General features: G+C 38.0%; 1 protein-coding gene across 1 annotated transcript in view; it reads right to left on the bottom strand.

Moving 5' to 3' along the window:
* Positions 1-273: 273 nt before the first annotated feature.
* SCFD1 (sec1 family domain containing 1) overlaps positions 274-27,959 on the bottom strand; it is a 49,458-nt gene continuing 21,772 nt past the window's right edge. The window contains exons 11-25 of the mRNA XM_088529201.1: positions 27,737-27,876; positions 26,659-26,749; positions 26,222-26,295; positions 24,922-25,003; positions 18,890-18,986; positions 15,645-15,715; positions 14,741-14,820; positions 14,104-14,166; positions 13,091-13,166; positions 11,606-11,657; positions 7,931-7,985; positions 4,424-4,457; positions 3,316-3,381; positions 1,456-1,524; positions 274-457 (exon numbers count right to left, since the gene is read on the bottom strand). Coding sequence (XP_088385327.1) covers positions 434-457; positions 1,456-1,524; positions 3,316-3,381; positions 4,424-4,457; positions 7,931-7,985; positions 11,606-11,657; positions 13,091-13,166; positions 14,104-14,166; positions 14,741-14,820; positions 15,645-15,715; positions 18,890-18,986; positions 24,922-25,003; positions 26,222-26,295; positions 26,659-26,749; positions 27,737-27,876 — 1,074 coding nt within the window. The 3' untranslated portion in view covers positions 274-433. The remainder of the gene's footprint in view (positions 458-1,455; positions 1,525-3,315; positions 3,382-4,423; positions 4,458-7,930; positions 7,986-11,605; positions 11,658-13,090; positions 13,167-14,103; positions 14,167-14,740; positions 14,821-15,644; positions 15,716-18,889; positions 18,987-24,921; positions 25,004-26,221; positions 26,296-26,658; positions 26,750-27,736; positions 27,877-27,959) is intronic.

Genomic DNA, 27,959 nt, shown 5'->3' with positions numbered 1-27,959 from the left:
TCTCTGCGGTCCTAAAACTCAGTTGTCCTCTTCTGTTATTTAACTAAAGAGGGCCTAGCCTATCAGTAAGAACATGTCTCCTAAAACAAGATTTGACTTTTTTTTCTTCAAATTACTGTTTTTATTTTACAATTATATACAATATGCCCAGAATGCTAAACTTTGTAGCTAACTCTGTCATAGGGCACAGCTAATACTGTATTTAGGAAGTGATAATGTGAAATTGACCCCCATCAAAAATATAGCATGTTTCAAGGTTTATTTTTGAAATATTGTTATACACTATGTTAAGTACAGATCTTTAAAAAAAAATATCAAATTAATGGAACTGTTTAAGTTTTAATGTAATGACAGAATTATAGATGTGAAGATAGCTGAGTGTTGTAACAATTCTTCGTTGTCATGCTGCCTTCCAGGTAATGGTGTTTCAGTCTTATTTCTGGCCAAGCTGGGACAACTAAAGAGGAAAAGACAAAAAATAACATTAGGTTGATGATCTTACTCTTTCAGTCAAACTAACAGCCATTTTATAGAGTAAGTGTTGCCTGTCCTACAGCGTTGGGCTGTTACTTGCACCCAAAGGCATAGTAGTAATAGAGAAAATATTTAAGACATACACTTACAGGAATGGATCTGAACTAAAAAAACATAACACTGTCATAAATTTAGATGGTAGAAGTCCAGTACACACAGGCAGTCTCTGAGGTATGAAAAAGTTAATTAAACGGACTGAAAAGCTGTAAGCTGATACGTACCCTTTGTTTAGTCTCTTTCAGGTGCAACAAGAATGAGTTTAGTGCAGTAAAATGTAGTTTTGAGTAACAATTTATTCTGATGTTAGCAGGAAGCAAAAGCATAGATGGTGACAGGCACTCAAGGCCTATCAGTTGCTGACCAAACATGAATAGTTTGCATTTTACACTTGCATTGGAAAAAAACAACTTCATCAGTAGCATTCAAAGACTGTTTTTAATAGATATGGACAACTTTGAGCTCCCTATAAGCCAGTTCCCTATAAGCCAGCAAGCAATATTTAGGACAAAGGTTTCAAAAAACACATTTGAATGTCAGATTTTAATTTTCTGAGTTGCTGAAATAACCTGAAAAGACATGCTATTTTTAGAGAGTACCAAGAACTGTGTGGGGAGTTTCTTTGTCTTTGCCTTTCTGCCTTTTTTTTTTTTTTTTTTTTTAAAAAAAAGCATGAGTTTTGCTAAGGCTTTTGCAAACTTATTCACCTGTGGAACAAACATTTACAATACAGGCCTGCAAAAGTTAACAAAAGCAATGACTCAATCAAGTAAATATAGATAACAGAGTATGTTCTAAACTAAAAAACAATTTGAAAATTTACCAAAAAGAAAAAAAAAAGAAAAAAAGATGTAAAGGTAAATTATTCAACACACAATTATATAAGTAATAAAAATTACAGAGATACTACCAAAGGTAACTTACCTGCTTTACAAACTGTGCAGCATTAAAGAGTTCACTGCAGCCATACAGCACATGTTTGCCTTGTTTACCCTAAGAACAGACAAGAGGAAGTAGCCAAAGTGCTAAATTAATTTAAAATTAATTGTACACCAAAACCAAACACCTCATCTCTTGATGACGTCCCACATTGTTGGTCAGGAAAAGAATAATTATTTGTACACTGTGGCCCAAAAAAAAAAAAAAAAAGGCTGTTTACCCCTTTAAGCCCAGGGGAATCCTGGACTCTCTCACTGGTACGGGGAGGGTAACAACTTCACTGGGCAGCTCATCCCCTCTGCTGCCTGTCAGGGAAAGCAGCCAAATCTCTGCCCCTTGGACTAGCTGCTCACTGCTGCAAGGAATGCAGGGCACATTTGCTACTGGTGGTGGCAAAAGCCAAGAAACCTGTGCCTGTGATGCACTCCCGTATCACGAAGTTAGAAGCAGCATCTTTTGTAAAAGGATTTGGAAACAGAAGGTTATGATTAATTCAGGTAGATACATAATAACTACAGTTGCAGTGAATGGTTTAACAGTACTTGCTTGACAGTAAAAAGGCTACCAAAGTGCTGGGTTAGCATTTTGAAAATGAAAATAAATACAAGTAATACGTAGTTTCAAACTGAGTTTATTTCCAGTGTTGAGCTATTGTTCCTCAGAGTTCAGGGATAGTCTTGAGAAAACAAGTTAATCAGCTTCCCTGTTAAATTACTTTGCCTTTTTTTTCCCCCCATGTTATTAGCCTCCTGTGATAAGGAGAACCCTTCCAGCTCTGCATTTATGACTAACAAACGAGAAGCAGGGAGGAGAGCTGGCCAGACAAAACCAGCCTAGAATAAGCCTATCTGCAAACCTGTTAGCCTTTCTGACAGGAAGTTAGAGCTGTAATTATTACAGAGCAAAACAGGCACATGAGCCTTCCCCAGCGCTGCTGCGTCCGTGTGGCTGTTTCGGCACAAGGCGCTATGGTGGTGACCGCGTGCTAAGCGGGCGGCCGGCAGGCCCGCTGCAAGCCCTCGTCCACCCTCAAATCCGAGTGATTTCTGATACTGCGCTGCTCTTCTCCGTACGCAGGCGCTTGAGCTCGAGTCTGCCAACGTTCCTGGTCAGCTGGGCGGGGCGGGGGCTGCCTTCTGTTTTCATCCTTACAAGTTTTGATCTAAACTGGCGTTTTGTCAGGTCCCATTTTCAGCAGAATAACTGAATAGCATTTATTTCTGTACCAAATACAGTTATTTCTGTCTTTTATAAATGTCTTTTATAAAATGGGACCACTGCGTTCCAAGTAATTAAAATACATCTTCATGGATGCTTGCACTGTGTCATCTACTTGTTCTTCTAAACAGGTAATTTTAAATAAAAACACTTTAAATATTACTCAGAACATTTAAACAAAGGGAATATAGCTATATAATCAGTAGAGAGAAGTTTAAATCACTTAACATCTGAAATAAAATAACCTCAGTCCTTTTTGAAAGTCCAATATGTTTTTTACTGAAATATTATGTTGGATCTGAATTTCTTGCGTTCTCTAGCACAGGTAAAGACCAAGACTTACAGCCCTTTCTGGCAAAATTAAAACCTGGTGTATAGTAGTAAATTATGAAAGACAAAATAAGGCAGAATTCTTTTTATTAGCTCAATTCAAAACATAAGCAACATGAGCAAAAATTAAAAACCCTCATTTCCTACTGATGTTTCCACATCTTTTTTTTTCTTGATTGTGCAAATAATAAATATGTAAATTTAATAAAAGCATGAAATATACTGCAGACTGCAGAAAGTCTGATAAAATTGGTTGCTATCAGTGTTATACCATACAGCTTTTATAAGTGGACATACCTTTACGTAGTCAACAAGATTTTGATATTCAATATAGTTGCCTCCTCCGACTACAAATACTATTGCCTAAAATGCAACACACACATATTCAGAACATGCAACCAAATCTTAACATTTCAGCTTAGAACAGAGACCAAATCATTAAACAGAGAGCAACAGGCATCCTCATCAGTCACACTTCTTTCTAAGAATAATCAAAACTATATTGGCTTCCTACTTGCAATAGGGTAGTTGAAAATTTTTATAGGTAAACAAAGAGGCAAGCTGGGAGCTTTTAACATATCATCAGCTACTACAAAATTTTGGATATTTTGGAAGTTTCAATATATCATTTTTTTCATGTGGAGATGTCTCCAGTGTTCAGAAACAGTTAAAAATATTTTTATGGACCACTAGGAATTATGATGGGAAACCAGAAAATACTTTTGTAACTGTTCGAGTTTTATATGGGCTTTGTTGCTACTGTCATAGCTGCCATGACCTTTTCCTAGTCATATATTGTGCCCTTATGGTATATCATTTTCTACAAAAAGCTAAGATGTTTCAAGAGAAATCAAAGACACTGACAAAGCAAATGTTTTTCCATCTGAAACTTAGTATTAGGCTTAAGTAGGTAAGATGGTTACTGTTTCCAAATGCTTATATTAAAAATGATGAAAATTACTGCCATAAAATTTGTATTAAATAGCAAGGGAGGATTTTTTTTTCCTCCTTTAATTAGAGGAACTGTCTAAAGTACAATCACTTATATCAGTGATTGACTGTGTAAGGACATAAATATGATGAAAAGCCTTATAAAAGCCTACTATAACAATGAGAGTTTTAAATTTCTGAGTACCAATTACAGTATTATTTAATTCCTGTAATTGCCTCCAGAAGCATTTTCTATTTTTTTTTCTCCAGGATTAGTTAATGCTTTCATAGACCTTTGAAGATGAAAAGATTACTTCAGAGTAAGTGCTAAGTACAACTAATGCTAGATGTAATTAAATTAAGTGGTTCTTGCAAACAAAAACTTTTAATTTTCTTAATCATAATCATTAAAAATGACTGTTACTTTATGAAAAAAAATGCACAAACATTGAAAAATGATTTCTACATGACTTACCTCCTGGAATGGATTTTTGTTTCTTGGAACAGAGCTGTAAAAAAAATAAACTACATTTTAACCAAAATCTTATTTGACACTGATATAAATACACAAAATAAATTACCATATATCATGTTTATGGAATGCTGTATATTTAAAATAGAGCAGTAATTACCTTTCTGCTAAGTAAGATTTATTTCATCTTAAGTAAATAATTTATTATGCAAAACAATTCATTCCACAGGAATGATACATGAGTAAACAGGAATCCTACTTCCTCATTTTTAAAGCTGTCTTTTGAATTATGAGCTCCCTTCTGGAGCCTGAGCATAAGGACAGTGAAGGAGCTATTAGTAAGAGCCTCGTCAGCAGGGGGTAGGTTTGTACCCAGAGAGGAGGGTCTGTGCGGCTAAGGCGCCCTTGGAGCAGCCTGCTCCCCTTCCCCAACTCCTCTGCCTGCTGCCCTGGCCTGGCCTGCACACCCAGCTGTTCTAACTATTTTCGATCCTAAAACAAAACACCCTATTTCCCCTTCCAGGTTATTTTTTCTCTTATTCCAAGAAATTTTTCCCCATCTCTGAAGTGACCAATGCACGCTGTATGTAACATAGCTCCCAGTGTATGAAAAACACCAGCTTTTCTATCTATAAATACACTCCTTTGAATCTCAAACTGCAGAATTGCTAGCCTACCTCTCTCCTGTTTAAATAAGAGACAACTCCACCATGCTGAAAGAGGGTAAGCCCTGTTTGGGCTTTACATAGGCTCTGCATGCAATATAGAGGTGTTGGTTTGTAAAGGCTGAATTTAAGTAATGTGATCTCCACTCTATTTAAAACTAATAGGCAGAAATGCCAGTAGCTCTTAAAACGGGAGGAGTAGGTTAGAACAAAATGATTCCTTTTAAGGAACACTTTTTAATATCTTTGCATTAGTTATTCTATTGAATACTGACATTTTAGGCAAGTAATATTTTGTCAAGCCAGATAACCTACCTTTTTTGAAAAATCTTTAAATACTTGAGATACCGTCTAGATGGGAGAATTAGATGAATGCCTCTAACGGTTATACTAGAGTTTTGGTTATAGCAGAGTCATGCTCAAATTTCATTTAAGGTAATTTGAAATCTTTAACCATACAATGGATGATATATATTAAGGTGGTGTTATAGTGGTTGTGACACTTGTCACATGAACAAAACACATCAGCACACTGTCCTCCAAGCATCCCTTCTCTATGAGAAAACTGAATACCTCTGATGTGCAGATTTGTTTTAATGATTTAGTGCTCAGTTTAATGACCATTATATTTATGTAGCTACATATTCAAACTGCATGGGATGCACTAAGAATAGTAGTAACTGGAAAAGCAAAGAAAGTCATAGAATCATAGAATGCTTAAGGTTGGAAGGGACCTCTAGAGGTCATCTAGTCCAACCCCCTTGCATACGCAGGGACACCTAGAGCACGTGGCACAGGACTGTGTCCAAGCGGGTTTGGAAGATCTCCAGAGAAGGAGACTCCACAACCTCTCTGGGCAGCCTGTTCCAGGGCTCTGTCACCCTCACTGTTAAGAAATTTTTTCCTTAAGTTCCTGTGGAACTTTTGGTGCTTCAGTCTGTGGCCATTACCTCTAGTTCTGTCGGTGGCCACCAGTGAAAAGAGGCCAGCACCATCCTCCTCACTCCCTCCCTTGAGGTACTTATAGACACTGATTAGATCCCCTCTCAGCCTTCTCTTCTCCAGGCTGAACAGGCCCAGCTCCCTCAGCCTCTCCTCATAGGGCAGATGTTCCAGGCCCCTGATCATCCTTGTAGCCCTGCGCTGGACTCTCTCCAGCAGCTCCACATCCCTCTTGTGCTGTGGAGCCCAGAACTGGACACAATACTCCAGATGTGGCCTCACCAGGGCTGAGCAGAGGGGCAGGATCACCTAAATGACTTGTCAATGACTTGTGCATTAGATGTCTCAAAAGCTGACACTAGGCACTTGATTTTGATAAAGCAATGGTGCCTACCAATCTACCCTATTTAAAACCCAACTACTGAATGAAAAAAGACACTTACTTCTTATCCCACCGGTATAATTTTATAATGGATATGTCAGGTATAATTCTGATGAGGCAACTTTTGTTAGACACGCCTCCATAAATCTGTTCAACCTATATTTTAACTTTACACAATGCAGTTTAAATAAAAATTGAAGTGTACAGCATTAACTTAAAATGTACTATTAAAACATATTCCCAACATTTTCTCTAAACATAAGTTTTCAGCAATGTATTGTCTGTGTCCTACTACTATGAAGTCCTAAAAAGTTACTAAGAAAACCAGGAAAATTAATTTCTGCACTTCCAGCATAGGGCTCTTCAGCCCAAAAAGCTTAAACAAGGTTTGGGAATATAACGAGTTCATTTAAAAAATAAGACTCAAACCAAAATTTAAAACTCTTCCTGTAGTAATCATTGCAGTCGCACAGAATGACACACTTATGAATTGCTGTAGATGTACACCATTAAATTGTTCAAACCCAGAGAAACAGCACCTATAATGGGTAGGAACACTCCTTTATGTATAGACAAGCAATAAACAATAAAACAGATTTCTCAGACAAAATATTCTAAAATGCTAGAAAAGGAAAATAAAACAACAAAAGATACAATTAAAATTAAACTATATACTGTCCTTTTTTTCTTTAATGCTTTCAAAAGTAGTTTCATTTTTGAAATGATAAAGGTTGCAGTATTTCTTTTACATCATACAGTCTATGGAATTTATTTTTCATTACCACTTTTGCTATTGTAAATATGCAATATGCAAGTACTGTATCTATTAGTCCAATAATTAACTTATGCAATTAAATGCACTGGTTATTCTCCTGCAGCTCAGATGGAAATTCTTAATGCAGCGTCATCCTTTCTAGAATATTAGAGGTGAGCTTAGCAGCCATAATATTCACAGAAGCAAAAGTTATAATAAGTAAGTTCACTACAAATTTATAAACTTATTTTCCTCTCTTTTTAGTGGCAATATAAATTATAAGCCTTTCATATGTACAGGAATATATAACGTGTATCTGTTTATACAAGGAAAAAAACTCAATTTTTAATTAATTTTAGCAAAATTACTAGCAAATTTTAAAACGTATTCAAATTAAAATTTCAACTGTGAAGTGATAGAACAGTTTTAGCATAGTATCAAATGACTTCAGTTTAATAAATGCACAAGGATTTTTTTTAAAGGTATTACTCTAATAATGTCAAATACATTGCTAAATGTTAGTACATATTCCTCTTTCCACAGACGTAGATTTTAGCAATATGTTTTATCATTGGAACAAAATTTTTTGAACAATATTACAAAAATATATCTGATTGATCCAGATTCTAACTAAATTTGCTCAACTACCTTGACTTAGAATTAATAATTAAATACCTTGTGCAGTCAGTACATAAAATAAAAATGAAATTCTTTCTTTAGTTATCCATTTCATGTAGCAGAAGGAAGAAAGCAAATCTTAAACTCACCTGTCACTACCTCGGAGCATCTTGGGGTCAAAATACCTGTAGTCATCTGTCTCCTGTTAAATAATATGCGTTTAACCTTAAAGATCTTAATTCAGTTTACAAATATTTGCTCATATATTAAACATAATCCAGACCTATGCAACTCCCTCATTTAGCAGTTACATCGCACAGGATTAGTTGTGATGTCCACATATATTACCATGTTTATATAGAACTGTACCAGCAGAGTACACACAGTGGTTTTTCCACAAAAGTTAGAGCCATGAAGGATGCTACTGAAGTGACTCTGTTTCTGGTTCATCTAAAATCCACTATAACAAACTTTCCAAAAAAAAAGTATTGGTTGCATAATAATCCCCAGCAGAAAGGCAGCAGATGGAAAAATAATTAAAAAAAAAAAAAAACCTTAACGTGTCACCAGCTTTAGAGGACTATCATGTAGTGAGTTTATGAATGTTAACATTTTCCAGAGTATAGTAATATCTGATTATTATTAACCAAAATACTTTTACAGCAATGAAAGCTAAATGCAGCATAGATCAAAATCTGCTACTATTCTGAAACTTACTCTTTTCATTTCATGATTTATGACTCTTATTAAAACAAAATTACATTTGTGAAGAAGCAAGTTCTTCAAGAACTGTCTAAATTACACAAAAATTCTTTTTTTCATGCAAAACTTTGAGATGCATCCAATATTTTTATTGGCAACAGGCAAGAGTTTTGCCAGTTATTATAGATGAAAAATAAAGTGTCTTAGAAATTGCTTTTGACAGCTATTTGGCCTCCCTCTTTCTATCCTGCATTTTCAGCCAGGTACTGTGAAGTTTAGTTTACAGATAAATTGCATGCAGGAGTTAAGTTGATTTCATTTGTGCGCTACATGCAGGACCTCTGTGTTTTGATAGTTCTGTAGAGCAGAAATAATTCTTCTTGATTTACAGGATAGTTCAAAAAAATTACAGGATGTTATTTTTATCAGTAAGAGTTGTTCTTTCTGTTCCTGCTTATGAAAAACTTTTAAACCACAACTGTGCACTTATTTGGCCTTCCAGTAGTTGTCCCTGCTGTTTGTTTTGTCTGAAGGACAAGTCCTTGAGTAACACACAGAATCATTTAAAGACAACTGGGTATTGGTTATGCATAGCGTACTGTTCGGGATAATTTAAAAATTTTAACTGACAGTAATAGTTGGGAATGGCTGTGGCACAAGTTTTACCTTTAGTATGCTGCCTTATGCTAAATATAATAAGCAACGATACAATTGAAATTTATTTACATGCAATTAGCATGACTACTGAAAAATCTGTTTTAATTTTGCATAAAAGTGTAAAAAAGTGTAATTTTGTAAAAAAAAAAAAAAAAATGTTCTCTGTATGGTCTCATACACTGATCACTGTGGAGAGCTAGTAAGACTCACTGAATTACAGACATTTTCTTTTTAAACTCCCTCTGCGAGCAGGACCCTGGGTTGTCCACTCTGAGGATGCAGAGGACGTCGACCATCAGAACAGAGACCACGTGGGTATAAATGTGCACACTGTCCTCCTGGTGAGCCAACAGCAGGCGTAACCGTAACACAGTGACACCTCCCTGCCTTTCTGCTACTAGCTGAACGGGGAAAACTAAGAAAGAGAACTGTTCTTTAGGGCTTCCTGCCTCTCCTTAGGCCTGATGAATAGAACATCTTTTTGGATCATGAATTCTAGTGTCTGACATGATAGTAGATATGAGGCATTGGTCTGAAGGGCTGCCTCAATCTCTGTTTTTTCAAGAAAGAAGATTGATGTTTTCTCCAAATATAATCTCATCTAGGCTGTTCTCTACTGAGTGCAATTTGACAGTATCAAGTGAAGAAAACTAAAGTGCGTGACTGACTTACTTGCAAACTTCTCCAGACCAGTTTCTATATTTAAAGGCTGAGGAAGCTGGTGTTTATCAGATTTTTTTTTCCAGTTTTCACTTACTTTCATCTACTACCAGTAGCTTATTAGGCATTCTGAGTGACCTCTACTGGATGACTATATAAAATAGGCTAAAAGGTCTTTTCAAACTTGTTGACGTTTTTCTTTCATCTACCTTTTTTCACAGGTAGGTTTGCAGGAATGCTGGAGCTGGATAGAAGGTAAAGGAGAGCAGAACCTCACGGGAACAGCGCTGTACTGCACAGCATGTCGTTTCCAAAACTTGCATATGCTTATATGCCCTTAACAACTCCACTTACTTAGCCCTGAAAACATAAATTTCTTGGTTCTTTAACCAAAAGCAAATGTTTTGCCTAACAAACAGCCATTACATATGTTATCCATAAAGCTTAAGAAAAGGTGGGACTACCTGCATGTTGATTACTTTTTTGTTTTACTATTACTTATCTCCCTATTACACATGATTAGTACTTATTATTAAACCAAGCATACCTGCCCTTCTGTCATAACCAGTGCAGTAAAGAGTAAAACCTATCATTAAACTCGCTGGATTTGGTAGCTCAGGAAAGGACAGGCACCTGACCAGGGCAGCACCAACTAAAGGGCAGGCGTAACCTACTAGCGATGCAGAGAGGGACCAGTGGATACAAAGGGCCCAGCCTGAAGAGCGAGAAAGTGTGAGATACGGTTAAGCTATGGGTGAAAATTCAGCTAGTGCCAAAATTCAGTATTGCCAGTCCATGTATCCTTTGTACTTCTTTAAAAACACGGGTAAGTAAAATAATGTAAAAACTTGCTTCCGTAGTGCCAAGAATGTTGCTCAAATGATGAGGTCAAAGCAATTTCCCCTTTCCCTTACATCTTTCTAGGCGTACAGCTAAACCAGTGTGAGATACTACAGGTGCAGCTCTAGCTGTTCCTAATGTAATTAAAACAGGAAGACCAGTGAAATGTGGCAGGCATGCTAATGCTTTTTAAGTAACTTTCCAAACAGGATTTTGCAGAACAAGGACAGGTACAGCATGCTCATATGGAAGAGTGCTGAATGAACTCAGTATATAGTGAGAATAAAGCAGCTTTGGCCATACACTATGTAGACATGATTTGGGGCTTTTTTGTTGCTGTTGTTTTAAATTTTGGCAACTCTTTTGACCGTGCATCTAAAATTTAAGTTTTTCAAAAGTTTATAAAACTCAGACAAATCTGAGTAATTTTTCATAGAAACAGGGAGAAACAAGGACATTTCTGACACAAAACCAAAAGTGCTTGCAAACTGAAAGACTGATAATACTATTTTCTCATAAATAGCTTTAAAGACATGGAAAGCCCAATTTTATGCAATATACTTAATAACTGCTAAACATCTGAAATCACACTCTTGAGCAAAAAAAAAAAAAAAAAGTTATCTTGTGAAAAAGAAAATTTCAGGCCCCAGAAAAACTTAAAAGCAACAGGAACTGGGTACACTACAAGAATATTAGAAGCCAAGAACTCAAAAACTGCTTCCACTCTCACTTCCCTTAACAGAAATATAGTAAGAAAGTGATAAACACATCAATAATGTAAAATAAGTTGTCATCTATAAATAATTATTATAAGCAAACCATTTTTATGGTAAAAATTCTCATGCAATAGCTACAAAAATGGCTCCATCATTGAGACAGAGCACCATTACATTTAAGTGCTCTATCAAGAACAAAGAATTGTCATGACTATTACACACCACAGCTTAAAGATTTCATACTCACAGGGTTTGACTTCATCTCCATGAGGTTGTCCAGTATACGCGTGACTGGTAGATTCTGTGAAACAGAATGAGGGACTAATGGAATACTGAAGGGGTTGCTGTACACAGACACACTCCAGTTTACGGAGTAAGATGTTCACCATGCAAAACATTAGAGCCATGTGTCAACAGAACATTTGAAGGTACTTTAAACTGTTCTGCTGCCATGTTTGGAAGAGGTTGAGCAGTTTTAATCAATATCCAAGTTATCTACTCTGCAAAAGAATAGTCTACTTACATTATAATAAAGCTACATTAAGAAAATTACTGAACCAAAACCAAGTCTTTGCTATGAAGCACAGTATTTTCCTTAGCAGTGCATAATTAACATAACTCCCCTCAATTCTCTTTAAACAAGCAACCCGTCCAGACTGGAAGACTTCTGAGTTTGTACGAGCTTGCCCACTAGCCACTGAAATGGTCAGTCCTATTGTAGGAAAGCTTTAAATTCTCATTGTACCAAAAAAATGCGCATGGGATTTTGACAGGAGGTAGTTAACTAACTGCACCATTATGAAGAACATTTATTAACATCCAGTCCTTTAACCTTGAATTCCACAGATTCTCTGTATGAAAAATAAATAAAAGTTTCACATGAACTAGTAACATGGACAGAAGAAATAAGCAAGAAAAGGATTCCAGGTAAGACACCATCCTTACCACACTTTGGAAGAAAGAAAATAACCTTCTCTTATAGAATGAAATTCTTACCTACTAATAACCAGTTTATCTGAAGCTCTATATAAAAAGGCAAGCTTCAAATTTAAAACATTTTTCTCAACTGCATTTCACGACATTGCACTGCTTTCAAATTCCTGCAGAATTACTTTCATTGACTACCTTAAAAAACTGTAAAAGCCAATTTTAAAACTTTCATGTGATAGCTGATACTTTTCATGCATCGATTATGTATTAAAATGATTAAAGAAACAACATCTATGATCAGATTAACCATGTCAAGCAGATGTATGATTTAACTTGAGTTGAAATTTCATTTTGTTAAGTACTGACATTACACAACCAAAGGCATTTACCACATGGTTTATTTCTAAATTTCTGTTGCTTCCACTGAAAATAATTACATGACTAAATCTTTTTTCTTAGAAATCCTGATGTTCACGTATTTCAAAGTTAAAATTTTTAATAATCAATATTCAGTAAATATTAAGTTATTGTCACCTGACAGACTGAAATCAGTCTTAATCACCCACATGCTGGGATCTGATTCCTTATAAATGGAGGGACTCAAAGACATTTGATCTTTAGTCACTACTTGACTGACAGCTGGAAGCTATGAAGTGACAAATCTATCTGCCAGCAGTTTCTTTAAACACACGACTAATTTCATTACAATTTCACAGAGGTAATGAGTAATTTTTCTAAGTGTTCACAATACCTACTAAGTCACTACAGACTTAGTAGCTCTAAATTTTTTGTCTTTGAACTTACCTGTTGTTTCAGTACCAAGTTCTTCACTCCTTCCATCACAAACTGTGATCCTGTATTCATAACACGTGAAAACAGACTGAAAAAAGAACAAAATAAAGAAAATGTCTAAGTTAAATGCTCACTTCATCCTTTTTTTTTTTTTTGCTCATTATGAACAATTTTGGAGTACAACTTCCAAGGGATTTCACATACCATTATAAAACTGACAGACACACCCAAAAAAGTGGCTTAACGTAAAGGAGGAGGCCTTTCAATCCCTGTAGTTAAAGTTTGTATACTTTTTTTTCCAAAATCTATCATCTTTGAAGGGAAAAAAAAATAAGTCATCAGGAAATTGTTTTATTATTCCGACTTTTCAAATTCCTAAGCATACTACCATAAAGCCTCCTTGTGACAGGGCTTTTTTGAAAGATCAGGAGTGAAAATTCAAATCCTCTCAAGAACAGAGTGACTCAGGTCCTGTACCCTGTGTTCTAGATGAGGAACAGGTACCCACAGCACATGAACAGTCACGGACTCTCTGGTCGTGTCTTGAAACGAGTCACTCTACCTTTCAGTATGATGCCAGACACCAAACCCAGGAGATCCTAAGGGAAGAACAGGACATTCTTACATCCCAGTCTGTCTCTAAGCCCTGGAGGGAGTTAGTTTTGGATGCACAGGAATGTTCTGTATTTCTGCTATCAGGCTCAGCACGGTGGCTGCCGTAGACCTATCTCTTGGTAATAAATACTCCTCTGGAAGCCTAAACATTTCTCATGCAGGCACAGATGCCACTGTACCAAGTTACTTCTGAGATTTAGCCACAGACCCTTGTATTTTCTCAAGAGCAAGTCCTGTGAACTGTTTATGGGCTACAAAAGTGATTTGTGCTTGTAATTTTGGCTTTAAACTTTTTGGAGATGGAAAAATGTTTTATTCTTTGCCTTGCACAGCACTGATCACATATTTGAATATTTGTAAAATAAGGTAACTGAATCCAAAGGCTTACAGAAAATGAATGAAAAACATACCCCAAAGGTTTAGGTGTAGTGTTTCCATAGCTGGTGGGAGCTGAAGCCATCTTAGTGAAAGCCCTGTGAAAGCAGGGGTAGAAATCAAATGCTTCATCTCATGACATATCCTGCTGCAGAATGCTCCACTCTGGTCATTTGAAAGTAAAAAACATTTCTGCTTCTCAAACTTGTTCAGGAAGTAACTATTTCGTTACATGCATCACTCTCATCTCATCATAGCCACACACAATGTTTAAGAAAGTAAAAGGGACTAGATTTAAAGATTTTTATTTCTGTAACACATAAAACTAGAATAACTGATAGGAATCACAGCCCTTTTAGCACAAAAAAAAACCCGTGGTGTCTGAACTAACCCAACTTTTCACCGAATCTCCTTAAGTTGTTAGTGCTTTGGATCATTAAGGACCCTGCTTTGCATTGTGCTCAGTAGAGGTCTGGCACCACGAAAGCATAGTTTTAAAATAAGTCTTGCATGTATTACCAAAACTATAACAATAAAACATTATGCCAGAATGGGTATTTAAGGAGACTTTACAAGGTATCAGAGTAACACATAATTCTTTGATATCACTCCCGAGTTCTATAAAACTACCTAATTATATCCCCAGTCGTGAGAATAAGATCTGACACTCACTTCCACTGCTTCACGTAGCTCAAAGGAGCAAGATTACACCCTGCATCCAGCAACGCTTTTTTATACTGCTCCAAATCAACCTGAAAAGACAAAGTGGAGAATTGCATCTGGTTTAGACCACTCTAAACTCTCTCTACGTGAAAAGACTTAACTAAATACTTATCCTCAACTAAATAATATATAAACAACATATGAAGATGCAAATTAAAATGTACCTCTCATTAATTTTAGCAGTAGTTGTGGAATTAAATAATGAAATAAATAAAATAAAATGATGAAGAGTTAGAATACATTTGTAGAGAATATTCAAAGTAAATACAATAAATAATTGAATTGATAATGATTCCATGTTGTCTACATTCATTCTGTATATCACATTTCAACTGTGTAGTGTAATGACAAAGCTTGAAATACATCTTCATAAACTCAAGAGAAATACTAAGAAATTTCTTCTGGACTTATTCATATATGTGAACAAGAAGCATTTCCTTTATGTATCTACAAGTCAACAGACCAAATTACATTTCTGAATGTACAAGCACCAGGTGAGAAGAATCATATTAACATTTTGTTGCATTTACTTTTATAGAGCAGTGGAGCACAGTAACAGGAAGCATAGCAGGATGTGCTTTGGGGGAATTCTGAACTAAATATTTCAAAGAAGACAGTTTTTAAAAGACTTAGATGATTTCTTCATTCTTAGTAGTCATTCATATCCTTCAAAAGCCTACCTAAAGCTTTGAGAGCAGACAGATTTCCTGGTAGTACTACAACATTTGTTTAAAGTTTTAATATTACATTGGCATTTCCTAGTTTTCTTTAAAGAGAAGTCGAAACACAACTCAGACAATGCAGGAAAATGCTGCCAGGCAGGGTTTGGTCTTGCAAGCTGGAGGGCACGTACCTCTGAAGGCGCCTGAGCTGAGCTGATGTAATAGATAAGAAACAATCGCATTTTGTCTTCGGGAGTTCCTGCTGCAGGGAACAAAAGAGAGAAAACACTCTAAAATTGTAACAATGCAACTATGTTATTATTTTTCAGGTTTATATATATATATATATGTATATATATATATATATACACACACACACACACACATATACACACACACTCAGACTTTTAGCTATGATGATGATTATTATGCATTTAAAAAGTCTATGGACTGGTTCAGAATATAAAATGTTTAAAAAAAATTCAAAAAATTTATTGAAAAATTGGTTAGATTGGATCATTGTTCCTGAAGGTTTATTCACACTTTCCTGTTTTGCCTAGAGCATTCTTTCAAGCAGTACACAAAGTCACAAGTTTCCTAATGGCACTAAGTCCCATTGTATGAGACGACTGCAAAGTGAAAGAGACTAAATAGAAGGCTTAAAAGTAAAAGCCACAGCACATTTTTTTCTACAATCTGTTTCTGCAGCCTCCACGGCATTGATGGAGGCTGCAAATGCTGCAAAAGCACTTAAGTGAAGCCTCAGTCAGCAAGAGGACAGCTTAAATTTCCAGGAATTTAAGAACTTCCGTCTTCAGGAAGTATTTTACCCCTGAATCACTTACTATCACCTCACTCCTGGGGAAAAACATTGCTAGGAATTTTTGGGAACAATTATCAATGGGAATTAAAACTAATCTTTGCCGCATCAAAACACTAAGACATGGTCATGGGTCAGTTCGATTCTAAGCAACTGTATCAAATTCTGAACAGCGTCTACTAGTTTCTAGAAGACCAAAATCACTGTTAGCAAAATAAAAGGTTTAAAAGTACTAATTCAGAACCAAAACTTGGTGAAACAAACTAAAAAATCTGTAATGTAATACTTCATTTAAAAAGTCTGATACCTTTACATATAGGACAGCAAGAAAGAGGCAATTTTTTTTTTTTTTTTTTACACTCGTGGGGTAGGAAAGAGTTAATCTTTTTTTTTTCTGCACTAGAGAATGCAGCAATCCTGTTGTCAGTGGGGGGGGGCGGTCATCTGAATTAAAATGTAACACTGTTTATAAGTGAGAATTTATTTAGTTTGGCAGAAGTTAAGCAGTCCATTCCTTGGTCCATCTGCTCTTGTGATGACCATTTATGAGTTGGTATAATATTTGTGGAAAATAAATATTATTAATCTCTATCAAATACTAATATATCAGAAGAACAAGAATCAAAGAAAATTTGCATTACCAGAAGCAAAAGCCAGCTTTCAAGGTAGATGCTCATGTGGAAACTACTTGGGCAAAAATCACCTCCAGTGTCTGAAACACACAGCGTACCTGCCCAAACTTGGCTCCAAACGAGCCCATTTATATCCTCAGTACTTTGCTGATCACTAAGTTTCAGTTTGCACTGAAGCTGGTTGGCACCAGGCAGCCTGTCCTGGAGTGAGCAGATTCCTGCATTACTAGTCTCCTGGAAGGTTTGTGCTCACTGGACGGCATGTAGTGTCCAGCAGCAACATAACTGGCATTTTGTCTTACCAAAAATAATAAATTGGAGGGGGGGGAGGAAAAAGTGATTATACCTTGTACCTTTACTAAATGAGAAAACCACTTTGCAAGGGAGGAGCACGTTCCTCCAAGCAGCCCAACGATGCCATCACGGCTGCGATCAACGGACCCGGCCGGCGCAGCCGCCAGCGCTGCACCCCGAGGAGCGGCCCCGGGGGCTTCGGACGAACGGAACCCGGCGAACCCCGGACAGAAACAACTTCAGTCGCCGTCCACAACCGCCCAGGAAGCCTCTGGGGCTGCTGCTCAACTATGCAGTAACTCGGGTCTTGTCAACAGTGTCCACTGAACCCGGAGGCAGCTAATTGTGGATTAGCTACATGGTCGTAAGAAGGGAGGAAATGGGAGACTGAAGTGGTCAACAGGCTGCTGTGAAAAACTGCAGAAATCACTGTCCTCGAGAGGAGTACCCCACAGATAACACAAACAAACAGTTCACCACTGAATGTGCTGGAAGACTTCATGCATTATTCCTTCAAAATAAATGTTTTCTGTTGGTACCTCACAATGAATCACTCAATAGGAAGCCAGGCATTTGTACAAGACAGCATGCCCTTAAAAAACCTCTGTGCTGTCACTTAAAGCCTTTTGTTACATAAACTGACATTCTAAAGAAAACAATCCAAAACACATAGGAAATAGGGGCTCAGAGACAGTAACTGATCCAGCAGGAAATACTAGAGAGCACAATCACCTCCACTTTCATGTATAAGCACCAGCCGTTTGTGCAAATAAAAGAAAATCAAAATAGCACTTGAACAATTAGTACTAAACATAAAAAAGGAATAGTTTGCACTAATGCTAAGCAGAAGCGGAGCTTCTTAATTAATATTACACATTCATAGTAATTTTACTGTAACAACAGGGATCTGTGTTGAATTACTATGCCTGACCGCAGATTTTCTACAAGTCCCGACCGGATCTGACCTATGTAAAACTTTAGCTAGAACTTCCATCGACCATGTATTATTTCTTTTACTGCCTTTGACTCTGTAGGCAAAACAGGAAAAGATAAAGAAATATGCGCTGTAGCACTTCTATACACTGTTTCCAGAAACTCCAAACTTTGCAAGGTCTAGTACAAGCGACAGGGCTTCACGGAACGTCAGGCACGCAGTAACATTGGCTGCTGCTGCAGACCCAGCCACACGAGAGCCCTGTGCAGCTCGAGTAGTTCCGATTTGGCTTCCCCTCTTTGGGGGAAGCTCCTTCCATCCTTTCCCTCAGAGGAGCGAAGCTGCCTACATGCATCCTGTGATGCACGTATCCATTTTCACACCAGGATTTATACGATATGATTTCTAAGAATGTAAAACTCTAACAGAACAGTATTTAGGGTGACACAGTTTCATGCTGTACTAGTAAGCACTGGGAAAGCACAAAGTGTATTTGACCTTCAAACATCAGGATCTAGGAAGGGATTTTGAGCTGCACAAAATTTCCAATAATTTTCAGATGCTACTCGACTTAAATAGTAAACTCTTTAGACTGCTACTAAAATTAGTTAAAAAAAAAAAAGTTTTTCTTTATAAGTCTTGCATAGCTTACAACAAACATACACTATTTACCTTCCAAACCTAATGTCATAGAAGGTATTGATCTAGTGCATCTCTTAACAAAGTTTACACCAAGTTCGGATTCAAAGTACTTACCGTCTGGGTCAGAAATCATGTCCAGCAGAGATTTATCCAGAGTGGATTTGCTCATTATTTTTTCCTCATATTCAAAATACACATCTAGCTTTCGAGTCTGTTTAAGAGTAAGTGTTAGAATTAACATCTTTTCTATTGTGAAGGAGTATTTAGAGACTTTTAAAAAGAGATCTAAGCTTTACTGATCAAGACTACTTTTAATGATTTTTAAATGCAAATTAACAGAAAAAATAAGGCTTTCATTATAAGAACTTACTCTCAGAAAACTGATGCTTAAGTAACTTTCGTATCAAATGTAAAATCTCCTATTAGGCAAAGGAAGACTGGAATGCGAAACCAGAGCTGAGAAAAACCTACATGCCACGACAGGTCCTGCTATGCTGTAGTCAGACAGAATGATGCTGACGTGCACATGAAGGCAAATTTACACTGAACCTCGAAGCTCCTGGACAACCAGGCAGTTGGTTAGTGCTCATAGATGCTGGAAACTCCTAAATGTGCTCCAGCATCGTCCTGGAGAGAAACTGGCGGTCTTCCATTTGGATCCAAAGGGCTTGCACCGAAATAACTGCTTCAGATTGGAGTCTTGCAGTAATTCATTCATACCAAAGAGGGAAGTGTTTAGAATAAACTTATCTGACAAATTTTGGAAAAGAAAGCTTTTCCCGTACTGCGCCATATTGACAGAGCAGGCACGAGGGCCGAGCCGCACAGGTTCTTTTTAAAGAGGAGGAGGAGGGGGAGGAGGAGGAGGAGGATGGTCCCCCGTGGCTCGGACCTAGCGAGGCTGAAGCTTCACGAAGATGTGAGCGCGACACGCAGGGCTGCAACGCGGCGCATCTGCGCAAGGAGCCAGGCCCCGCACACCCAGCCACCAGACCCCGGCCTTTCTACCTAACCAAACAGAAAGACTCATTTCAAAGATTAAAGAAAAACACAACTTCCATCACAGACAATTCTGAGGATTTGAACACAGGAATGGAGCATCACAGCGAAGGTTCCCAGTGCTACAAAGCCTTACTAGCCAGCACCTGCCTAGGGGCCTGGCCGAGCGCTCGGCTTCTGCTCCGGCTCCGCGGAGCCCTCAGGCTGCTGCGCTGCCCTCTGCCCCTGCGCCGAGAAACACAGCGAGCGCCAACGAAACCGTCACTCGCTCCCTGCACTTCACCGCACCAGTGTCTCCTCAAAAGGAGCAAAATTCAGTGCATCTAAGTTGGAAATATTTTTCCAGACAAAAGGCATCTAACAAAGGATTGTCAAGAAATCTGGAATCTTCATTTTATTAAGATAAATACATTAGTGTTGAATTTGGCAATACACATATTATGTTAGCTGGTGTGCTGTTTAAGACAAATTTATTCAAATGGTAATAGTGTATGATGAAAAAAATGCTAAATAATTTCCTATAGTATCTGTTAAATATTTAACTTTTTAATAAAATGCTGTTCTTACACTTCAAGTAGGAAAGATTTTAAAATATAAAAATAGATTTACAGTCGTAAACTTATTTTGAGCACAAACTGCACTTCTTGACCTTATGGAGCTTCACAGCTATTTGGCTAAGGCTACTAACCAAACGAGACCAATTGCAGCAAAGATCTCCCTGTGGGTGAGCATTTTTGCTACTCTTTGAGCCTAATCAGAAGCCCTTATGGCACATGTGCAGTGGGACTTGCTCTCCTCAAGGGTCTGGGCCAGTTACTTCCAGCGCGTACCTGGCACTCCTGGAGGAAAACAAGCCAAACTGAAAATCCTGACAAAACTCTGGAAATTTGCTTCTATCACATGAGGAAGTCTGAATATGAGAAATAGCAGCAATATAAAAATTTCTACATTCTCCTGTTGATGTGACAGAAGTATGAATGACAGAGATCAGAGATGGATCGGTCTGGCAAAACAAACCTGATTAGCTGCTTCTTCAGTAGACAACTGACCAAAATTTCTAGTAAAGGTGCTAATTTGTTTTTTTCTTAACCCTGGTTCACTGGGAATTAGATGAACACCAAATTAAATTTCACACTGATTACTGAACAGCCCTAGAGAATACTGGTTACCCTTTGACAGATTTCCCAGATATGCCACATCAATGAGACGGCTATTTCCCAAAGAGCCAACTGTTCTAAGAAGCACTGATGTGAAGCAGATGTTCCATTTACTTTAAGTAACTGCAGTTTTGCTCACTCACTGCCAACCGCACACACAGGCCGGGAGGAAAAGCTGGGGGACAGGAACGAAACAATCCCGTTGATTGAGCAAGTATCTCCGCTGCAATCCGAGCTGGCCAGCAGGAGGGCTGGTTGGTACCGAGCTGGTCAAGGCAGGAGAGGGTCCTTTGCACAAGGAAGGGCTCAGACAGCTGCAGCTGTTCCTGGGGGGGCCTCACCGATGTGTACACACGCCTGAGGTCAGTGTGCAAAGGCTGTTTTCAGGGTGCCCCGTGCAGGACAAGAGGCAGCAGCACAAACTGAAACACAGGAATTCTGTCTGAATCTGGAACAAGTTGTCCGGAGAGGCTGGAGAGCCTCCACGCCTGGGGAACCTGCTCGAGGTGACCCTGCCTGAGTTGGGGGTGGATGGACTCTCTCTAAAGGGCCCTTCCAGCCTCAGCTGGTCTGTGGTTCTGTAGCTCTCCACCCGAGCACTAATCCAAGCCAAACACAAAATCCTTCCTCCTTAAGCAGAGAAGAAGCACCCATTTAAATCTGTTGGAGGGTCACTTTGCATAGACTTGTAGGAGACTCTCTTACCCTCTCTACAGGACAGAAGTTCTTCCTCTTAAAGAGAGAGAGAATATGCAAAAAAAAAAGGAAATACTCATAGGAAGAAATTACTGGAAGGATTTCTCAAGGACACTGACAGAAAATGACCAGGTGTCAAATAAAACAACACAAGGTAACAGCCCTAGAAAACTTAACAGTGAGGCTTGCCAGGAAATTACAGCTGCTGTCATCAAGAGGGAAAAGAACCTGGGCAGGAAGCTGAAAGGGGCAGGCAGATCCTGCTCCTTCCTGCTGCACTGCACACAACATCCAAGGAAGAGGGAAGGAGAAGCCACTGGAACTGAACTCATCCAAACTGTCACGTATTGGGAAGTGACTTAATAACGAAGTCCGAGTCACACAAAAACTGCCACAGTCCCTGCCAGTGACACACGTTTCACAACACACACGTTCGCTGTTCACACGGCAAGACAAATCTTTAACTACTCTGTTGGAGGACAAGGTACGCAAGCGGAACTCCTTCACCAAGTAAGAAATAGTTCACCTGAAAGACTACTGGCAGTACAGGTAGAGGAGTTATTCAGGTTGTCAGTCCTTGAGATCAAGCCAAGTAATAACTGCAGCACTGGAGGTATGTGATAAGAAAATCATGTAAGAATTAAAAATCTTAAATCTATCAGCAATCCAAGATGAGAATAATCCACACAAAAAATTGCCACTTACATTCATAGGCACAGCATTCTAGCAAGATGTTACCTAATCTTCCCCTCAGATTAATTGCTTCAGAGAAGTCTAAGCATATCCTTTTTCATATGTCACAATTTAACACAAATCAGTAATGCAAATGTTAATATTAGACAGGCAAGCAAAGATAGGAGTTACTCAAAATACGAAAGCAGCTTGAAAGACACCCCCCGTTCCACCCTGCAATGTGCTAACTTGTGGGCACCCTCCTTTAGCGAGCAGCCCCCGCGCAGCAAAGGCGGCCGGTGCCGGCCGGGCTCGGAGCTCTGCGCGCTGCCGGGCGCTGCCGGCCGCTGGTCGGCCCCGCGAAGCAGCGCTTCTTTCTCCCCTTCCTTGCACTGAACATTTGGATATGCCAGAAAACTGCCAGGACCTCCGAGCAGGTGATTAATTTCTGGTTTCCTCTTACTGTGTCTCAGAAAATGATTCCAAGACAATGTGGAAAGCAGCTGTAAACTGAACACTAATATACGACCATTAAGAAAGCTAAACTTACTCAGTGTATCCTGAGAAGGTCTCTGAGAATTCTTTGCACTGATTCTCATACTCAATGAAGAAAAATGCTTAAAAATTTACTATAGTACAAAATGTTATGAACAACACACACAAGCAATTTTAAAGCATAATTGTGCTTCCAGATTATTTTGGAACCAAAAATGTAGCAACCTGAAGAAAAGAATAGATTGAAATGGCACTTCCCATGGCCTTGGCACTTGCCAAAATTTTTTTTAGTCTTCCTCTTACCCTAGTCTGGCTTAATTATTTAACTGTATGTAAAACCTACTAGCACAGCCCCAAGTTGTCATCAGAACTTCTGTATAAATGGTGGCTGAGACACTGCTTCTTTTGGAAACATATCTCACGGCTACGCCGAGTAACATCTCAGCTTAAATTTACAATTCTACAGCTCAAGTTAGAAAGATGTTGTTTGTAAAAAAGGAGAGTAAAATCACAAGGGAAAAAAGTTGGGACCATTTGAGGAAACTTCTTATTTGTTTGTTGAAAAGTTTTTAGCGCAGCTAAATTCCAATGGAAAAAAAGTGCTCCTACTTTTGCAGCAGTTTTAAGTAGTTTTCTAAACATCCGGAGAGGAAGGGAATGATTCTAAATCAATAGAAATGATGATACAGAAGCACATAGCACCAACACACTGAAGAAACTGCCTGCCCATTCACTTTGTGATCCCGAGAGCTTTGCAATCAGGAGGAAAGAGCCGGAGCACTTAGCAATTCCAGAACTAAGGAATCTATGAGCACCCTGGAGCCTCCTAGCTGGTGCTTATCCAGGTGCCCAGGACAGTCCCTGCCACCTCTGCATAAAGGAAAAGTGCCCCCCCCCCCCCGCAGGCAATGCAGTCAACACGGGCATCCAGCTCCAGTGCACAGCCAGGAGGGCACAGGAGATAAAACTAATGGCATTTCGTTCTGCATGTTCTGAAACCATGTTCAACAAAATAGATAAAATCCTACTGGTGTGTAAGCCTGCTCGCACTGTCAGTATTTTTCTTAGAAAAGTGACTTTACAGACTAGACAACAAATAAACCACCATTGTCAATTTCCATTTTCTTTGCAATTAATGTACTGCTTTTAGAAGTTGCCAGATCTGATGGCTGACACGTCTAATACTGCAAAAGCACATAAAACTCAGTCCCTCAGTAATAAACCGAATCTATTCTTAATTCTAGTGCAGAAATCAATCTTATTTCTATTTTTGACACTGAGGAAGAGACACAAGTGTGTCCCTTGCAGTTCATTTACAGTAGTGAGCTAAGAAAAAAAGTAATAGCCAGAAGTAAAACAGACTTCACAAGTGTTACCAAGGGAGGCTTCAACACATACTGCCTCCTATGGCTGTTACAAACAGTGCAGTGTAAAATTTTCTTAACTACTGACTTTCAATGAGACCTGATGCCTAAACCACTTTCACGAACAGGATTCCAACCTTTCTGCTTTAGGAGAACACAAATTACACATGAGCCTTTCAGAAAAAGACATCTTACAAATCTTCCTGCTAACAACCATGGTCTTCACTTGACACTGAAACTGCCTGCAAGTTGTTCCAAGAGCAGTGGGAGGACAAACACCCTTCTTGAGTTCGTCTAGACCACACGATGCAGGAGACTCCCCTAACCCTCCGAGAAAGAGCAGTTCAGGGCCGGGCATCACTACGGCCGCTCCTCAGGGGATCGCTCCCATTTGGGGACCAATAACCAGTCCCTTTAATACGTATGTACTGAACACAGAATTGTTTAGATTCAAATCATACCTTGCTGCGCAGCAAAGACTTCTCCTTCACAACTATGTTTTAGGAGGTCTTCAAGCCACAATGAAAGTATGGCTGTCATATATAAATGATAGTATACTAACAAGTTCTTTTAAAATAAAAGGGTATGTTTGATTCATTTTTTAATGCATAGGCATTCAAAAATCATTCCCTCTCACTCTTCAACATTAAGTGATGTTACACAATGATTGCTTTCCAAGGCAACACTTTTGATTGCTTTACTTGTTCAAACACATTTCTTCAGGTAAACGGCATTACAGACAGAAAACTGAAGCAGTCTGTACCTTTATATGCTCCAAAACAGCAGTTGCAACATTTGTATGGAGATCGATGAGCCTCTTCTTTTCAAGTAGTTCTGGAAGAGAGCTGAAAAAATTAAATACAAACTAACCTGCTGAGTTGCCCTGTTAGTTGAATAGGGTGTTGTACATCTCTCTCTTTTTTTTTTTTTGGACCTACTATGGAACAGTAAGGTTAGAAAGCATAGATGTAATAATTCTCATAGCAGAACTGAGCTATCCAATGGAACAGACTGAAACAGGTTTTAATGTTGATTAGCAAACCATGTATAACACGGTAACTTAGCACTATTATTGAAAGCTCATGATCACAAAAAACAGTTTTGAGTCCTGAAGACTGCAAACACTGAACAGCAAAGCTTCCTCAAAAAGCTTTAGCCATACTCTGCTGTTTTTTTTTTTTCCCCATTGGTGCTGTAAGTTTAAAGCTTTTGAAACTTGTTTCTTCCCTGTCTTACTGCCATAAGCCAAGAACCAGCACCTTGCAAACTTGGAAACATTTCTTGGCTTGTCTGGAAATGTGTGACCAAGACATCCTTTGCAACTGCAACCACATTCCAGCCCTGGCATAGCACACAAAGCACATTCTGCAACTCACTAAGACACAATATAGACACATAATGGATTTACAGGACCTCTCAGAATAATTCTCTTTCTGCTTCATGCCGATAATGGGGTCTTATTTAAGAAAAGCAAACTGAACCAAGGCAGAAACAGAATGAAGAACAGAATTAGAGATAGGAAAAGTCTAAATCTCAGACTTTCAGTCTCATCCAGAGTTTCTAAGTATGCACTAGCAAGATACTAAATTCTCCATGCAGAGTTTTTAATGACTGTAATTTTGCTAAGAGATGTTAATATATTAGCTACAATACTATATTAATCAAAATGTAATTAATCATATATTGTGTAAAGAAAGCAGATGCTTTCAGAAGTGGGTTTCATAGACAGCTTTTAAAGGAATGCAGAGGGAGGAGGGTGTTTCCAGAGGGAGAATGCAAATAAATCTATGATGCAGAAAACAATTTATGGCTCTTGATGAAATGCTACAAATTCCTATTTATGGGTCTTACATACACCTGCTATGGAAGTCACATGAGTATTTGTCAGGAGGATTGTCTTAAACTTTAGCAGATTAATAATGCACCTAAGGTTTCCTCTTGAGTTGAACAGTCTATTTTTAAAGTTGCTCATTTCAAAGGACATTAAAAGTGAAATGGCAGAGAGAATTAGAAATTGTTCCCTATTAACTTAATTAAGAAATAATGCATCACTGATGACTTACCTCACCGCTGAGGTTAGCTTAGCTGTGTTATCCGAGAGCATACTTATTGCTCCTTCATCCTCCCCTTCTATACCCTGGTTTTGGGGAAGAGTTTGGAAGATGAATAAAAGTAATCATAATAAATATGGCAACTACATATACAAATACAGTCAGTGCATTTTTAACTTCTTTTCTCACGCTCATGCTAATGTCTGGATCATATTTTACAATTATTACAGAAGTAATATAAATGTAATGCCAATAAAAACAATAAATTCTGAACTTTATAATGAAACATGGGACTTCCAGTCCTGTATTACAGCTTACAGAGAGCTTGCAAATATCAACATGTGCCAATATTTGAAAAAATACAAAGCAAAACAGCCTCTCACCCAGCAAGCACACACCACCCAAGGGCTATTTTACACTACTCAGCGAATGCGTGTGATAAATCTCACCATGATACTTTTAAGTCTTTTGACTTCATCCTCCTGAGCTCTGTAGGATTCCAGTTCTTGCTGAACAGACTCGGCCACCTCTGGAAAAGGACTAATGCAAAATCCTGTATTAGTCTCAGTTAAATGAATGAGCTGAAACACTAAAACCAGACAAGTTTGTATGATCAGGATGATTGCAGAAATGTATTTTAGGAATATGAATACACTAATCCTGCAGCAGACTCACAACAGTGAAAATAATGACATTTTGCTGAATGTTTACTGAAACTTTCCAAGATATATCCACTGTTTTCTGTGAGCTTTTTATAATTCTGGTAAAACTTTATATTTTTTGACAAAAACATGAGCAGCAACAGTTTTCCGCTATGTAACAAAAAGCATAGATAATGAATGTAGATAGACAACAAAAACTGCTCAGTTTAAAATAAAACAACCTTCTAATATATTTCCAAATTGCTTCAAAAACAGAAGTACTAGGATATGAAAGAATCATAAGACTATCCTTATCATTTTATTTTTTGTAATGACTTACTCAGAGAATTAATTCTACATGTAGTGAATTTTCTCCCAAAATTTAGTATTTAGCAAACAGATGGCAAAAGTCATGTGAGTCAGATTGCAAGTTTTAAAAAATGCTGTAAGCTTAGAGACAGACAGAACTTCTGTACAGCTTTTTGTTCATCTGAATAAGAGTAAAGACAACACCCTTTTCCATTTCTTTTTGTCCTTTCTAACCCAGAACTGTTCAGGGCTCCAAAAATATTTTAGCAATACTAGCAAAGCTGTTATTAGTAGATATACTATGATGGCTGTAACTTTTATTGTGGATTAAAGTCCTCCTAAAACAGTATTAGAACTGTTATTAGTACCTTTAAAACTAGACTTAAATTTTTGTGCTATAAAGACAAAAAAAATCCCTTAACTTGGAAATACCTTACAAAACATCTTCACCTGTATGCTGGGATTTATGAGCCCCCTCTGCAGTACCCTGATTCCCTGATCATTTGCCCATATAGCCCAACTACACCAAAGAAACCCTTCCACACAAATTGACTAGATAAACGCGTATTCTGCTTACCTGCCTTTATGCTTTTGCCAAAATTTGTCAGATGCAGTTAAGTCATAGGACTTCTTATTTTTTTTCTTAGGTCTAGCACCTGCTGGAGAACTTTCTGTTCCTGCTGATTCTTCCAAATTAACTCTATTTAAATGGAAATCCTAAAAAAAAAGAAATCTTAGTTAAACTTTCTTAGTTAAGCTTTGAAATAATTTAATCAGTCATTTATTCTGAGCCAATTACT

Source organism: Tinamus guttatus, unplaced genomic scaffold, assembly GCF_059628265.1.
Source record: "Tinamus guttatus ecotype Peru unplaced genomic scaffold, ASM5962826v1 Tinamus_guttatus_pri_ptg000327l, whole genome shotgun sequence".
Classification (NCBI taxonomy): Eukaryota; Metazoa; Chordata; class Aves; order Tinamiformes; family Tinamidae; genus Tinamus; species Tinamus guttatus.
The sequence above is the reverse complement of the archived record's forward strand: the minus strand, read 5'-3'. Positions and strand labels throughout refer to the sequence as shown.